Source organism: Macadamia integrifolia, chromosome 5 (assembly GCF_013358625.1).
Source record: "Macadamia integrifolia cultivar HAES 741 chromosome 5, SCU_Mint_v3, whole genome shotgun sequence".
Classification (NCBI taxonomy): Eukaryota; Viridiplantae; Streptophyta; class Magnoliopsida; order Proteales; family Proteaceae; genus Macadamia; species Macadamia integrifolia.
Window position 1 is genome coordinate 15,360,163 of NC_056561.1, and position 16,832 is coordinate 15,376,994.

The following is a 16,832-nucleotide window of genomic DNA, read 5'->3' on the forward strand; positions in this document are numbered from 1 at the left end:
CCCAGGCTTATTGCCCAGCAAGTTTTACCAGATCTAGATGGTCCTTCTAGAATCAGACTGATGGGTCTGTGTGGTCTATGGGCTTCATCTCTGATGTTATCTGGAGCCATCCACGACTAAACCAGATTGTAGTAAATGAACAGGGAAATAATGTAATGCTAGAAATGATGTAAGCAGTCAAAGATTACATCTCAAAATACTCTGACTTCATAGATCACAGTCAGTTCAAATGTTCTAAGACGTCTGTTTCAAAGAAAGACATTGTTGTCGCTGCGCTAGCCACCGGTTCAGTAAATGATGCATTAAGGGTTATTAGAGAAGGGGATCATTTTTCTTTTATTCTTAATAACGATCGGTTTTCTGCAAATCTCCGTAATATTTTCAAGCAACCAGAACAACAGTACCAAAATCCTTTTCCGCCATCAAATAATGTTCTGGCAGACCTGTGACATTGGGCTTCGGATAACATCAAAGATGAAGCCCATAGACCACACAGACCCATCAGCCTCATTGTAGAAGGACCATCTAGATCTTGTAAAACTTGCTAGGCAAGAAGCCTGGGTCCCCACAACTCTTATGTTGATGACCACGTTGATTTAAAGAACCACAATGATGATTGTCACTTTAACGTCATTAATGACGTCAATCCACAGTACTTAAAGCATTGGAAAGAGTTCATCAACGCGCAACGAGATTATAATTCAAATTGTAAATGCGCCAAGCCACATCACATCAAAGGTGGAATCCCAACAATCGTCTTATGTAATCCAAGTCAAGGAACATCATATAAGGAATTTCTCAACAAACTGGAAAATGAGGCACTTCATGAATGGACGATACACAATGCGGAGTTCATCACCCTCAACAGCTCACTCTATGCCATCGAGCATCAAAGTCCAACATAGTCAGGCAAAGTGGCGTCCCAAATCCCAATGACAGAAACTCATTAAGTTCGAATGCCAGTGTCACTTATTTCATACCAATGGATGTCAGTTACAACACCAAGTTCCATTGGCTCAGTTGTACCGCGGTCTGGCGTCACATTTTTGGCGACAAGGAATACTTCCACGTAACTGGATATGAGATTTTCCCATTGGGACAATACGGACCGAGGTTCAGGATCCACATCAGAGCCAGCTACAACTTGAGAGCCTTAAAACTGAGAGCTTTCTTCATTTCTATGATTCTCTAGATGATATCAATATCGAATGGTCTCAGAGATCCGAAATAACTTACCAGGTTTATACTGCAGAAGATGAAGATATGGTGCGGGAACTCTGGTCTGATTTCAGTCCAGTCTCTAAGACACAATGTAATCCCAATGGTACTTTCAAGACCTAAGTTTTTTTTTTTTTTTTTTTTATCACAATGTAGACCAATATCATGTACGTTTCCAAGATCTTGATTAATAAAGGAGTTCTTTATTTGAAAAATTATTATTTACAATAATAATTTAATTTACATCGATCTCTAATCAAACAACCATCTCCATTAAGAAACGAAGCCCTATATAAATACAATCCCCCTCTCTGAATCGCACACCCCGGGTTCTAGGCCCATAACCCTAGGTGGCAATTCCACACCCTTTCTGTATGATCCCAATCCCCCCGTATTGGACCATCATCAAACCCCGTCTTTATGATGAACCTGGTACACCTATGAAATAGGCCTCCACTTATTTTTCGAGTTGTGATACGGCGGTGCGGGGCCCGCAGAAGCACACGCGAAAGCACTTTCCACCTTATTCACCAAAGGATATCAAGAGAGGAGAGAAGGCCCGAATCCCGGAGACCTTCTCCTGATGGGGATATCTCCAATCCGAGGCCCGCTACCCTCACAGTGGCGACCCCACTGGGGAATTGTCAAGCTTCCGATACTAGATGTTATCTTTAAATGCAAGAAAATTTTCCACCACATCTGTTTGAAAACATGTTTGGCTACCCCCATGTTTGTAAATTGTATTGACTAACTGCATCATGCATCGTGCTCGAAGTAAAATCATTTGGCGAGGGTACTCCCTGTCATGCCCACACCCTCGAGGTGGTCAGTGTATGACATACTAAGTACTCTGAGAGCAAATGATAGCCGGTTCCTATACAAGAGTGGAACGTATCGTCAAACGGCGAGGATGTTGTAATTGTGCCAGCACCTTCGGGGAGGTCCGTGCACTTTATAACTTTCTGAGATTGAATGCGCCATCAAACGACGAGGATGTCCGTAATTGTGCCAGCACACTCAGGGAGGTCTGTGCACTTTATGGTATTCTGAGATCGAATGATGGTTTCCCTACGCTACACTTCACACGTTCACTAATGCTTCCACCAACCCCGTAGTGGTCCTTACCGTCCCCTCGTGTGAAGTTATGTAGAATGGGGTAGGGAGTTACACCCTTCGCCAAGTACCCTTGAGATATGTTAAAGGATCAGTACCTAGCGTATATTGATCTTGTCAAGGTAGCCTTGTCGGTCCTCTTGCATCCACTGCATACTCAGCATCATGTAGAAAATAGATGGAGAAGCTAGGAGCACCACAAGCTAACTGTAGAACTTGTTTGTAGTCTTGGAAAGGAATTTTCCTACATTATATTCCCGTCATATAGAATTACTTTCCTAAGTGGGTTTCGGATAAAAGGTGTCCCTCCTCCTTGAGAAAAACGTCCAGACATGTGACTTAGGGGCAATCCCGTCAAAGTCACATAAAGTCCCTAGAAGTCCCGAGGAAATCGGGAGGAAGGACACCTAAGTGGGAAAAAGAGCAAGGAAAGCATGACTTTATTGTATGGAATGTTTATAGGAATGTTCTCAACAAGCCATTTGTATGAAATTCTCACCAATGATATCAAGTGGACTAGGGGCACGTTCCCCTATCCACTTTCTATCATATAGTGAACTGACTCTGGATGAATTATTGATTGATTAAAATGGATGAATGATTGAACATGGGATGGGGTATCAGAGATCTAAAATAAACCGCCCATCTCAAGTACTCACCGTAGTCCATTCGGACATGCTAGGGCAGTAAGTTGACTCGTTTAAGTCCAGTGTCACCTACGTTGTCTCTTCGATACTGCTTATCGCCAAGTGATTGCACCTTGGAAGATATGGATCCTACAGACAGTGAAACTCTAGTTCAGGCATGGGTACACCTCGTTGAGGCATTGCAAGATGAAATGAAAGAAGTAAGGACCGGGTTAGCATAAGTACTCCACATACTTCAGAACTCTCCCAGAGTTGATCCCACTCCGACTACAGGAGAGCAAGAGTAGAATGGACCATGGGACATCGGGGAGCTTCCCCCACTCGTCAGAATGGTCAGAGAGGAGTCTACTCTTAGTCCCCCTCCAAGGGTGGTGATCGAGGACGAAGAAGAAGAATTTGCAGCACTTTCAGAATAGAACCTCCTGAGATGGAGAGAGAAAGAAAGCTCCGTGAATAGCTGAAGAAATTGGAAGATTTGATTCGAGTTGGGAAGAGCCAAGAGAGTCAGATGGCAGATTCTGATGATATGAGCTTCTTCTTTGGAGCAAGAATCCCTGAAAAGTTCAAGTGGTAAACTGACAGGTTTGATGGATCATGCGATCCTAAAGCACACTTGAAAGTCTTCCTCAGCATTGCCAAGTCATGGCAACTAGTAGACAATCAGATGGGTTAAGCATTTATGTTGACATTGTCAGGAACAACTTTGAGATGGCTCACGCAGTTGGAGCCAACGCAGACAGAATTGGACAACATTGGTAAAAGCATCCACCAAATAGTATTCGTATAACACTGAGGTAGATGTGAAGAGTCGAGAGCTAGAAACCTTGAGGCAACAGCTTAGGGAAGGGTTCACCACCTTCTTGATGAGGTTCAGGGACAAGGCCGTCAAGATGGCAGAGCGACCTTTTGAAGTAGAGCAAGTAGAAATGCTAATCGAGAGTATATCTAAGCCCTATTATGATGTCCTCTACTACCAACACTTGCAAACATTTGAAGCGTTGATAGCTATGGGGACACGCATTGAGAATCGGATTCTGAGGGAAGCACAGTACCTAGGAACGTCTCAAGATGCCACGAAGAGCTCCAAGGTTGGACGGGGAAAGGGTCCTGAAACCAATGTTGTCAGTTCAACCCAACAGTCAGTGGCGGCCATATCTTCATCACAACCCTTTGTGATACAAGCGGATGCTCTGGCTCAGAGGCGCCCCTTCGTCAAAGAAGGTAGTTTTCAGACTTGGGGATGCCAATCACAACAGTATATGAGAAACTGAAGAAGCAAGGGTAATTGGGAATAGTGGCTCCAAGAGTGATGTCCAATCCTCTCCCAAACTGGTATCGAGACCATGAGTATTGTGCTTATCATACCCAGAAGGGGGGCACTCCACTAAAAAATGTATAGGGTTACAACATGCAGTTCAAGATCTGGTGGATAACGAGACGATTGAAGTCAAAGTCAAGCAATCTCCTAATGTTACTACCAGCCCACTTCCAGATCATGGTACAGTTGGTAATCTGGAATCTGGATGATGAGTAGGAAAAAAGTGACCCCACTCAGTTCATTCAGCCTTAGAAGCAGAAGGGTAGTCTGACCGCTCCTGACTATCTGAAGATCTTGGCACAAAGAACAAAGGCCATGAAACTTCCATGTAGAAGAATCATCAGAGTCATCAGAAGAAGCAGAAGGGCATATGTCCACCTTCCCTCCTTCATCCAACCAACCATTTCCTCCCTATTGTCCGGGATCAAACCTTCCATCATCATCCAATCAACCTTTACCTCTATCCAACTACCCCCAATATCCACTATACAATCCTCTACCTCTACAATATTATCACCCTCTACATCACCAACAACCTTTACCTTATCCTCAAAGAGAGGAAACCCCATCTCCCTCTTATCATACACTCACTCCATCTTACCATTCACCATCTCCATCAGGATACCCTACCTCTAACGTTATGTCCCCGTCATACCACGCCGCTTCATATGCCTCATCAACTTCCTATGAATCCCATTCCCAAGGTTCAATTCATAACGCAGAGGAAGGATGGTTTGGTGTGTACGACTGGAGGAATATGCAAGAATTGCCTGATTCTCCGAAAATGATTTCATCATCAGGATCGGTGAATGCTCTTGAGGAAGACCAAGAGGTAGATCCCACACCTTTGATTCAACCAATGGCCTCACCAGAGCATAAGTCAGAAATAGTTGAGGAAGTTTCAGATGATCTCCTAAGGACAGTGATAGCACTATCAGTAGGGAAGCAGATTAAAAAAGATGCCTCCCTAATCCACATAGGGAGTGACACAGAAGAAGATGAATTAGATGAAGAACCCAATGAGGAGGAAGTCACTGAGGAAGAAGACACTGACAATGATGACAATGATGATGACAGTGATAGTGCTCATCCGGACTAGGATGACTTCCTTGGGCAATGGGAGCAGGATGTAGATGATGAATTTGTGTACTATTCCCTTGGGGATCTAGGAAGTTACTCAATGTTTGCCATCGGTCGCGATGACCTGGTACTAGATCCAACAAGTGGTATTCAGCCTTCTCTCTACATAGAAGGTAGGGTTTAAAGCATCGGTCCGATATGTATCGGCCCTTACTAATACGATATATGAAATTTTTAAAACCCTTTTGTATCGATACGTATCTTACGATACACCACCGATACGTACTGATACTCTATAAAAAATTCAAAGTCCAAGTGAAAAGTACGTATCGGTGTGTATCGGTATGTATCGATCGATACACATCGATTCGGTCATAAAATGGCCAAGATGGGTAAATTTTCAGAAAAACACAATTTTTTGAGGTGTTTTTGTTCTAAAGGTGCTGCCAACCATTTTTCTCTCTAACTAAAGTGGAAATCAAGGTTGTGAACAAGGATTTTATATTTATAGAACAACTACAAACCTTCCAAGGATTAAAGTATCGGTATCGGTCACCGTATCGGTCGACCAAAGACGAAGGAAGGGCAACAGAGGTTTACATGGAAGAGCAGACCCCTCTATATGAGATGGAAGAAAAGGTGTGAGATTTATTCAAACACACTAGAAATGCAAAGAAGGGTGGATGAAATCAGCCAGATGCTAGGCGTAGTGACTGTCAGCGAACAGTACTACAAGGAGCAGCTAAATGACCTGGAAGACATGGGGCCACAGGATACATTAGTAGAGGCATTGGATGCTGCATTCCAAATGCTGTCCAATGCGGTTAAGAAGATGAGAGCTAGGGCTCTCGATATTTGTGGAGGACCCCGACTCCCTACCCCAAGTCGAGAGGGGGAGTCCAATGAAGATGATTCGATGGTAGGGATAATTACCATTATGGATAGTGATGATGAAGATCAGTATCCCACCTAGATCATTATAAAGAAGCCTGTCATAGTGATGGAAACCAGGAGCGGTAAAGACTATAAAGGCAAGGCGCTAGTAGTAAAGCAGCCCAAGAATTATGAGGCAGGTTCTAGCAGCTGAAAAAGGAACCAGAAAATCTAGTGTTAGCTCAATTGAAGAAGGCTCAAGCCAACATTTCCATCTGGGGATTGTTGATGGCTTCTCCCTCTCATCGTGAGGCAGTATTGAAATCCCTCACTCATGTACAAGTACCGATCGAGATTGACCCGGTGTAGCTTTCCCACATAGTAGGGGCAACATACGCAGTACAATCTCTGGTATTCTCAGACGCTGACATTTCCAAAGGGGGGCTGTATAACAAGGCATTGTATATCACGGTGGATTGCCTCGACAAAATTGTTCCTTAGGTCCTCATCGACAACGGGTCGGCCTTGAACATCTTGCCTTTAAGATCAGCCAGCAGCATTGGCGTCAACATGAGTGATATAAAAGCAACAGGCCAAACCATAAGGGCCTATGATAACACCAAGATGGAAATTCTGGGAATACTCACCTTGGCTGTGATGATCGGCCCGGTGAAATTTAATGTCAACTTCCAAGTCATTGATATACCGGCTTCCTTCCACATGCTATTGGGGAGGCCGTGGTTACATCATGCTAAGGCTGTGTCATCTAGCCCCCACCAGTAAGTCAAGTTCATACATGAAGGAAAAGTGATTATCGTCTCAGGGGACCCGGAAGTAGTTAATACTGTGGCCAGTATAGAGAAAGGGGAAGAGAAGAAAGAAGAGGTCTGCCTCGGCGGATTTAAGATAGAAAAGGCACTTGTACCATGATTGCAAAAGGGGCGGTCGAAGCAAACACCCCGGTTGACTATGAGGCAACATTGAGCCCTCCTGTGGGCCAAATGATGAAGAACATGAAGTACTTCCCTGGTATGGGATTGGGAAAGTACGCACAAGGTGTATCCAAGTTACCAACCCCAGTTTTCAACAAGGGTAAGAATGGACTGGGGTATATTCCTCCAAGAAAGGGTAAGAACAAAATATTGTAGATGATCGGAAAAATATCTGCCACCTACTACCCTACTTTTAATGGGTATTTTGTGAAGGAAGGAGAGGATTTCCTGTTCTATGGGAATGTTGAGCCATGGTTCGATGAAACTGCCGCCAAAATGCAACCGGGGTTTGAAGTGTTCTTCCAAGATGAGTTCGACAACTCATGAGGTGGAATAGCTACAAGTCAAGGGAAATGATCAAGAAAGCTGCATTACTAGGATAATTGAAGTTGCGATGATTGAAAAAAGATCTTCCAGTAGCAATCCCACAGCTTTGATCCGATCAAAGGAGCCGCCAAGCCCTCAGATTCTTTTGACGGAGTGGGAGAAGAAGATAAGACTCACCTGGAGCCTGCCTCTTCCCACTGATCTGAAAGTACACATCTGTACTCTCTTGTAAGAACCTCGAGCTCAAGAGCTCGAGCTATAGTCAGTACTAAGAATAATGAACCAGATGTATGCCCTATCCCAATGAATTGACTATAAGGTCTATGATACTCCGACCAGGTGCTCTCTCTAGTAAATGATGGGGCACGCCATTGCCCACTCCGCTCAAACTCATTCCTCCAATAGAAGTAGATAGACTATCGACGTTCATACAATTTAGCTACGTAACTCCACCGAATTGGCGACGAGGTCCTCTAGTGTAGCTTGTACTCCCTACACCTGATTGATGTGCATTGTGATCAGTATCTTTTGTGGCATACTCAAATTGACTCTCCCCAGTGAATCGCACTGGCTCCTGCTCCGGCTCTGGCTTGGCCTGTTCATACTGCTCTTGAACTCCTTCAAATCTATCACCACTCATCACTACCTAGTGCTCGATGTTGTGTTTGTGTTTGTGTTTGTGTCTGTGTCTGAGTGTGGGTACAACCACCCGAGGAAGTGGACCAATCATCATCTTCATCTGAATCATCCCTACCAGCTCGAATAGTCGGGGGGGTCTGTGAATGTATCCTTTCCTCTGTAGCCATATAATCATCAACATCGACCGCCATCTCTCGCACTACATATGGTTTCAGCCTACCTCTCGGCTGATCCATTAACGGCTGGCCTCTATCCCTCACCTAGTCTATTAGAGGATCCTCTTCATCTAAGTCAATTTGAAAAACATCAGCTAGCTCGATTTGGCCCCAATCATTCTCCATACCCATGCGTATGTCCTCAGTCTCATATTATAGTGCACATACACCAAGTCAGAGAGACGTTGTGAACCCAATCGATTCCGCTTTTTCGAGTGTATGAGTGAAAATGTACTCCAATTTCTCTCACAACCAAATGCAGAACATGTCTGAGAGAGTACTTCGATGGAAATCTTCCTCAATTCTGGTGCTGAACCCCCATACAACACCCACTATTCAATTGTATTACATGTTACAACAAGTGTGAAAGATTATTTTTGTTTCAAAACACTTGACACTTGTATAAGTAACATACTAAAATTTGGATTTCATACTAGCATCAGTACTTGTATGACCTGTGAATGCGGCAGGGGCTCCAAAGTTGCCCAATGCGTCTCTAAATTCTTTCTTCTATAACCAATTTACAAATAGGACCCTAGTTAATAACCATTGTACTGAAATTTAGATTCTTATACTACTACAAAACTCACCTCAGTATTGGCTTTGGCCTGTAGACCAGGGTTTGGTTGCAACTTGGCAACCACCTGCTTCATTGCTTCCAGAAGCTCCGGATTCAATGCAAGTCTATGGCTATACTGATACCTGGGGTTTAAATAATATGTTGAAATTTGACAGAACATATTATTGTCAATGTTAACATTAATGCTTTTTTATATCACATAAAAGAATGTCTTCAGCTTTGCTTACCAGCCTTATACAATAAATGCTTGAGCTGGCGCTCCCAACGTTCTTCTATTATGTCTATAAATTTCTTACTTCCACATGGGTTGGCAGCATAGACATGTTCTTTCATCATTATCAGTGCAACATACAGGCTTAGCAAGGTGGGTTTGAAAGCAGAATCCACCATCTTCAACATGCCAACAATTGGTGACAAGATTTTCGCCACTTTACCTAGTTGTGTCCAAAACTCCTCTGATGAAATGGTTGACTGTGCCTCCCTAATACCGAAGGATCCTGCTTCCCTTCACCAAACCACTCATCAGATGCGAACATCGATCGAAGACCAACTTTCTTGGACTCAAAACTCTGGAGTGAAACATAGTTGGTAGCAAATCTTGTGAGACCGGGCTTATTTGCCTTACCCTATCAACCACCTGCTTCACAATTTTCAGTTTCCTCATCCTTTAACATTAGATCAATGCAGTGTGCTGCACATGGAGTCCAAAAGAGTTGGAATCTATTGTTATCCATCATTTTCTGTCCGGCCTTCTTGTAGTTACTTCCATTGTCCGTCACAATTTGAACAACGTTCTGTATCCCAACTTCTTCCACGACCTCCTTCAAAAGCTTATAGATGTATTTTGCACCCTTTCTTTCTATGGATGCATCAACAGATTTCAAAAAAAATGTTCTACCATGACAGTAAACCATAAAGTTGATGATAGACTTTCTTGTGGGCCCTGTCCAACCATCACACATTATGGTGACCCATAGAACCTTTAATTCATCTATATAAGCTTTCAACTCTCTTCTCTTGCGGCAAATAAACATTTATCACCTCATTTGCAGTGGGGCCCTTTAACCTAGGTCCGACCTCAGCAACAACATCAAGCATTGGCTGATAATAGGGACTTGTGGCGTTTGTTGGGATGCTATGAAATAACATCTACTTAGACACAAGCTCCCCAACATAAGCTTTCATGTTAGTCCACATCCCCTTTATCTTACGCTGCTTACTACCCTTTTTCCTGTACTCATAGGGATCTTGTTGTAGAATGTGGTTTACACGAGGTGGTACCACTGGAGGTGGAGGCTGTGAAGATCCACTACCTCCTGCTCTAGATGGATCAGCTCCCTTCTCTAGCCTGTCTACGTCTTTCCTCCTTAGCCTTACTCAGTTTGTTTGTCATTAGGCACATAAATAGGTTCATCACTGTCATGATCACTATCATCATCATACTGATGTGTGGAAGCATGTAGTGCCTCCTCAAATTCTATCCTCGCTTATCCTTCGCCGCTTTCCTCTTATTCCCTCCCTTCACGTCTTCAGCTATGGCCTTGGCAATATGATTAGGCACTTCCCTGCATTTAGCCATATCTGAGCAGTTCCCAACCAAATGTTGTTTTAAGTCTTGCGGCCCCACCACCCATACACATCTTGTGACAGTAGTTGCACTCTGTTTTCCTCTTATCGCCATCAATAGGCACTCCGTGTCTCCATGCAATCTCTCCACTATCACGACTACTATTACTTCTCCTACCTCCTCTCCCTCTCCTCCCGCCTTTCTCACTGCCTCCTCTGTTTGCCATTTTATGTCACCCTATTGGCCTCTAATTAGCCACATCATCACACATATTGCCTTCCAAATCACTCCTACAACAAGGTCTACACATTCCAAGCTTAGGAAAGGTAAGGTTCTTTCCCCAAGACCTTTATTTTTATTTTTTTGAAATAGTACATAAATACATGTTGGATGGGGCTAGATTTTTTATATGTTAGACACTAGAGGCCGATCTATAACCCCACTGAGTCGATTTTTTTTTTTTGTACATAAATTTTATTTTTTTGGTTTAAAAATGCATTTTTCATTAATATAAATTTTTACTTTCTATGCTATACCTTTGATGGAAGTCAATCATATATATGTTACTCACCATTGGTTGTTCTACGCCTTTATCTGAGTGCAATTTTTTTTCAGCCGGTAATTATTTATTTTATTTTTTTAAAAATTAGAAAATAGATTAATAATTGAAAAATAATTTTAAAAAAGGAAAAATATTCTGTTTCGATTTTAAAAATAAAATAAAAATAAGGGATTAATATTTAAGTGTTTTGAAGCATACATGATGCTTGTTATGTTATACCATGTTTGATTTTGTTGTATTATGTCATTAAAATATTTTTTTGGTTTAAAAATATTTTTACCTAAGAAAAAATTAAAACAATATTATGTTCTAATATTTTTGCAAATTTATGTTTTAAGCGTGTTTATTAATCTTAAAATAAGCTATCCACCAAGTTTTAGGTTAAAATATGACCATTTGACCACTGAAACAGTCAACCAAGTTAAAGAAAAAAAACCAACTTGCCGAGTTGGTGATTTTGATCCCACCAAAACGAAAAAAGATTTCGAACCTTGATTATAACCATTAGTAAACCTCCAATCATCTGGAGAGCTAGCCTAGTTAGCATATGTAAAAGCTTCAATTTGAAGATGATCTCATGGAGCAAATAGGATCCGTTTCCATGGAGAGGACTTCAATTAGTGGAGAATACGATGGACTTCATCCGAATAAGAGGAATAGGGATCATGCATAAATTGACCCACCAGACTGACAACAAATGCAATGTTTGGGCTAGTGTGGGTGAGATAAATGAGACGGCCTAACAACCGCCCTTGTCGAATGGTTCACCAACTTTACTGGAGAGATGAGTATCCACCTCCACAGGAGTGTCACAGGGTTAACATCCTAGCATGCCAACCTCAGACAACAAGTCTAGAGTATACTTCTCTGACAAAGGAAAATGACCTTGGTAGAATGCGCCACTTCTATGCCAAGAAAATACCAAAGTTGTCCCAAGTCTTTCGTTTCAAATTCAGTACCCAAACACTTCTTGAGACGAGAGATCTCCTCGGCATCCTTCCCTATGACAACTATGTCATCTAGTGGTGGCAGCTTCGGCTTGAAGAGTCAGCACCCAGGGGAGGAGGTTGTGGGATCGAACCCTGTTGTAATGTTTGTGTGAGTGGTTGTGTGTGTGTGTGTAGGAGTAGGTAGCCATTGGCCCTACTAACGCCCAGTAGGCTGGCCGTTGGCCAGCGGCGCTTTGTAGGATAGTAGATTAAAAAAAAAATCTACATAGACAATGAGAAACACAATTTTGTCACCAAACTTCTTGATAAAGAAAGTGTTTTCTGCATTGCTCTTGGGTGTGTCCCACATATATCATCCATAGCCTTATGGAGGCTACCAAACCAGACACAGATACTTTGTTTAAGACCATATAAAGCTGTCTTGAGCTTACGGACGGACCTTCCCTTTTGTGTGAGCACTACCAAATCCGAGTGGGTTATCCATGTACACCTCTTCTTCTATCTCTCCATGAAGAAACACATTCTTCACATCCAGCTGTTCCAACTCCCGACCATGGTTTGCAGCATTGGATAGAATAACTCGAATAATGTTTATCTTTGCCACTGGGGCGAAGGTCTTATGTTTGAATAAAGCCTTTGGCAACAAGTCTGGCTTTGTATCGATCCACTGTACAATCAGTCTTCTATTTCACAACACAAACCCACTTGCACCCAACAATCTTCTTATGAGGAGGAAGAGTCACAAGATCCCGTGTACTATTCTTCTTAAGTGCTTGCATTTCTTTAACCACAGCTTAAGTGCCAAAGCTTCTGTCAATTATGAGGAAGAGACACAAAAGACAACCTAGACACAAAGGTACAATAGGAAGGAGATAGAAGGAGTAAGAAACAAATTTGGAAATGGGATGTATGAACAGTTATAGATAAATCAAGAGATGGATCATTTCCAGGAGCTGACGGAGGACTAGGATCAAGAGCATGTAACAGTTGACTAGTAGAGTTGGTGCAGTGGCAAATGTGGGTTGTTGTTGCTTGTGGTGCTTGTGGCGAGTATACACCTTCAAAGGCGACTTCTCCCCTAGGGCCACAATTTCCTGAGTAGTATCCACGACAGTGGGAGGAAGAACAGCATATAGCACATCTTCCACAGCTTCCAACTTATCAAACTGCTCCCCTTGAAGAGGGGACTTCCCATGATAAGCAGCAAACTCATGGAAAATCACATCCATGGTCACAAACTAGTGACGGGTCGATGGACGGTATCATTTGTACCCCTTCTGAGTGGTAGAGTACCCCCGGAAGATATACTTGATGCTTCAAGGATCAAATTTTCCATGCGGATGGTGATTGTGTGTATAACAAACACAACCAAATACCTTTGGAGGCACGAGAAAGTCAGAGTTGAAGAACAGCAAGAGCAAAGCGGAATTGTAATACTCGAGAGGGCTTCCGATCTACCCAATAAAAATTCGACTGCTGGAACTAACCCATTGATCTACCCAGATTGGATTCAGCTCTGACCTATCCCAGCCCCTTCTTGAGCCCCTTGTTCTTGAACCTTGATCTGATCAATCAACCCTTCTATAGTTTCTGATTTATCTCCTACATCATTTCCTCAAAAATGAGCTTTTGATGCAGAGTTATTATATAAAAAGCAGTGTGAACCCTTGCTAAATATGAACGGACAGACCACCGGCTGCAACCTGGTTGCCTGTGTTCTCTGAAAGATTACACTCTCCAGTTATCACCGAGCAGTTTCTTATGATTTGAGCTGTTTTATTATTGATAAGCTCAAATTGTCAATCGGGTGATGTTGATCGATAAGGACCCAACCGGTAGTGGTCTCACCCATTAGGATATGAGTTTAAAGAACTCTGAAATTTGGTTTCAGATATCAGGACTCAAATCCAATGTGGAATTGAAAAGACCGAAACCAGAATGAGGGTTATAACCGACCAATGATTGGTAGACAGGAAAATTGTTGACTGAAAATCAGAACAATACTATGTTGAGATCGTGTAACGAATGGAAGAAGATAAAAGAATCAGAGAATACATTCTAAACCCAGTTTCAAATTCAAAGTTTTGTATAATCTAAAATTCAAAACCTGAAATGCAGTGGACCATTCAATCAAATGAAGAAAATTACACTTGAAATAGTTGGTAAAAGAAAGTTAAAGAACTTAGCTTGGAATTTGACCATCAAACCGTCTAGACGAGAACCATGCCCTAGCCCTTGTACAAACCGTTATTTTATATGAAAATAAGTCTCTTTACTACTCTAGATGTGGTCCACAATTAGAGCTCATTTTAGCCCATGGCAAGAATTCCGGATATACAAAAGAGGATCTTATTTGATTTTTTGAAACATAAAACCCATCAAATTCATGGGGATGCTCCTGCACTACCTGGTCACCAAAATAGTTGAGGGCTTTGTTATTTTTCGTTAGCCCTTGTACTAACCATTATTTTATATGAAAATAAGTCTGATTTTTTGAAAGATGAAACACTGGAAAGTCATGGGGATACTCCTGCACCACCTGGTCATCAAAATAGTTGAGGGCTTGGTTATTATTCATTAGACATTATGTTCAACTACTTTTATTCATTCAGTCAAGTATTTATTTATAGATTGGATAGCGCTGATTTTTATGGGAGGTATTAATCAAATTAACTGCACTTAAATGGCTTAGTCACAAGTATGTGTAGAATGATGGAAATGTTTCTTCATGAAAGATGCATTTCTTATGGCTGATAGTAGATATAAATTCTCTCGAAAATTTATTAGCTGGAAGATGTTAGAATTATTACTTGAAATCTGGGAACCAATATAATCCCTCAAAATATTTAAAATGTACGAGATTTCTTGTTTATAGAATGTCGATTATAGGGGAGCTTGTGTTAAAAGGGTTATGTAAGAGTCTCAGTGTTTGAGAATCCGACATGTATCTATGTGGCAATCATTGGGTTTCTCAGTGTAAAAATCTAGGTAAGCCTTTACTTTTCGTGGCCCTTTTCCAGGAATTAGCTGCTGAGATTGCAAAACTTGAGAAGCAAAGAGATGACCTTGAAGCTGAATTGAAGAAGGTATATATTCTGGTACTTGTTTGCCTTTTAAGTAAAACTGTACAAGAAGTATTTTGGAGAATCTGGTTTCTATTATTCAGTGTTCCATAATTTTTAAACCATTTCTAGTTGCATTAGCTGTAATGGTGCTCTCATCTACTTTTGACTTTGACATCTGATCAGTCTCATCATAATATCAGATAGCTTCTTGTGATATCCCATTAGTGTTATATTAGTGTTACCATTCCTCCACCACTCATACTTGTGGCCCCAAGAGGGGATACAGATTTAGTACCATTGGACTGAGAGATTCTACCTATGCATGAGAAGGGGAGTGGGACTGGGAGAAGGATGAATCTGCCAGTTTGTTTTCTGTGGCACTTTTACCCCAATATTCTCTTTCATTTCCTCTTACTTTCATTTCTTATTTCTTCATTTCTTCTATTTCGTTTGGACCTCAGTTTTCCCTACTTTTTTTTTGCATGGATCCACGTAGCTGACCCCATTACGTTGGGATAAGGCTGAGTTTGTTGTTGTTTTATTCCATATATATCATTGCATCATTTAATATCCAAAACTGTTTTTATCAACTCTTATCCAGCACAAGTGGTTTCATTATTAGTTGGTTAACAAATTTATTGAGATCCATTGATTAAAAACTGCAATTTTACCAAAAAATATTAAAAACTGCTGCAGAATATCAAAATTGTTTGTAACACATAGCACAGAGAAGAATTCAAGGTTGAACCAGAAGAAAGAAGAAACTTGGGAGAGACTAAAACTTGAATCATTCATGCAAATATGCAAACATCCTGTTTGTCAACATTCTGAAACTTGGCCCCTTTCACCTGCCAGCTGGTTCTTGTAGACAGAGGTAAGGGATGCTGTGGTGGGGGTTTCTGGATTTAACACCGCAAAGGACTGCAATTATGGGTCTTGGCTCTCAAATTTAGCAAAATAATCTTCCCTTGCGTTCGTCAAAGCTCCCTCTCTATGTCTCTCTTGTTGATTTCATTAGCATGCATTATCTTTCATGGAAAGAAAATTCCCCTTCTCCATTCAGCTCTGTTTAGTTTCCAACACCTGCAATGTGAGCCGCCCAAAAAAGAGAGAAGAAAACCATGGTTTTGTGGCTCATGATCAGAGAGCGAGAGGAGTCATAGGTGGTTGGAGGAGGCAGATGAGTTATGGGAGAGGGATCAATACACTAGCTGGATATATAAGAATCTTACACACAAACTCATTTTTAGCCATACGATTGAGGGAAAAAGATCCTAACCTTCAATCCGTCCACTACTGCAGATTTTGATCCAAGAATTGGCTTAGAAATTGCTTTCACAATATTTAAATCTGGATGATCTTGCAACAAAGAAATGAAATAAGATATCTATGTAGAAGTTGCACATTTGGAGTAAAACAACAACATGATGGAGTATCTGAAGCCATTGCAACCATGCGGAGTGGTGGTGCGGGTGTTCCATCTGGCAGAGTTTTGTACTGAATAGTATTCTAGAGAAGGGTGGATGTCAAAGCAGTTGAAGATAAGTAGTTCTGATGGATGGGTTTATGAGATGTTTGTGCGTGAGCAAGTCAGACGTAGTCTTTCTGGGAGGGACAAAAGAATGGAGTCAAAAGTCAACACAAGTACTAATGTCACCAAGTGCTTTCTTGTATTGGACTGTTCTT

The 16,832-nt window shown here is 41.6% G+C and overlaps 1 protein-coding gene across 1 annotated transcript in view; it reads left to right on the forward strand.

Moving 5' to 3' along the window:
• Nucleotides 1–16,832, forward strand: part of LOC122077913 — a 36,766-nt gene that overhangs the window by 17,303 nt on the left and 2,631 nt on the right. Inside the window, exon 8 of the mRNA XM_042643805.1 lies at nucleotides 15,102–15,167. Within this exon, the coding sequence (XP_042499739.1) occupies nucleotides 15,102–15,167 (66 nt within the window). The remainder of the gene's footprint in view (nucleotides 1–15,101; nucleotides 15,168–16,832) is intronic.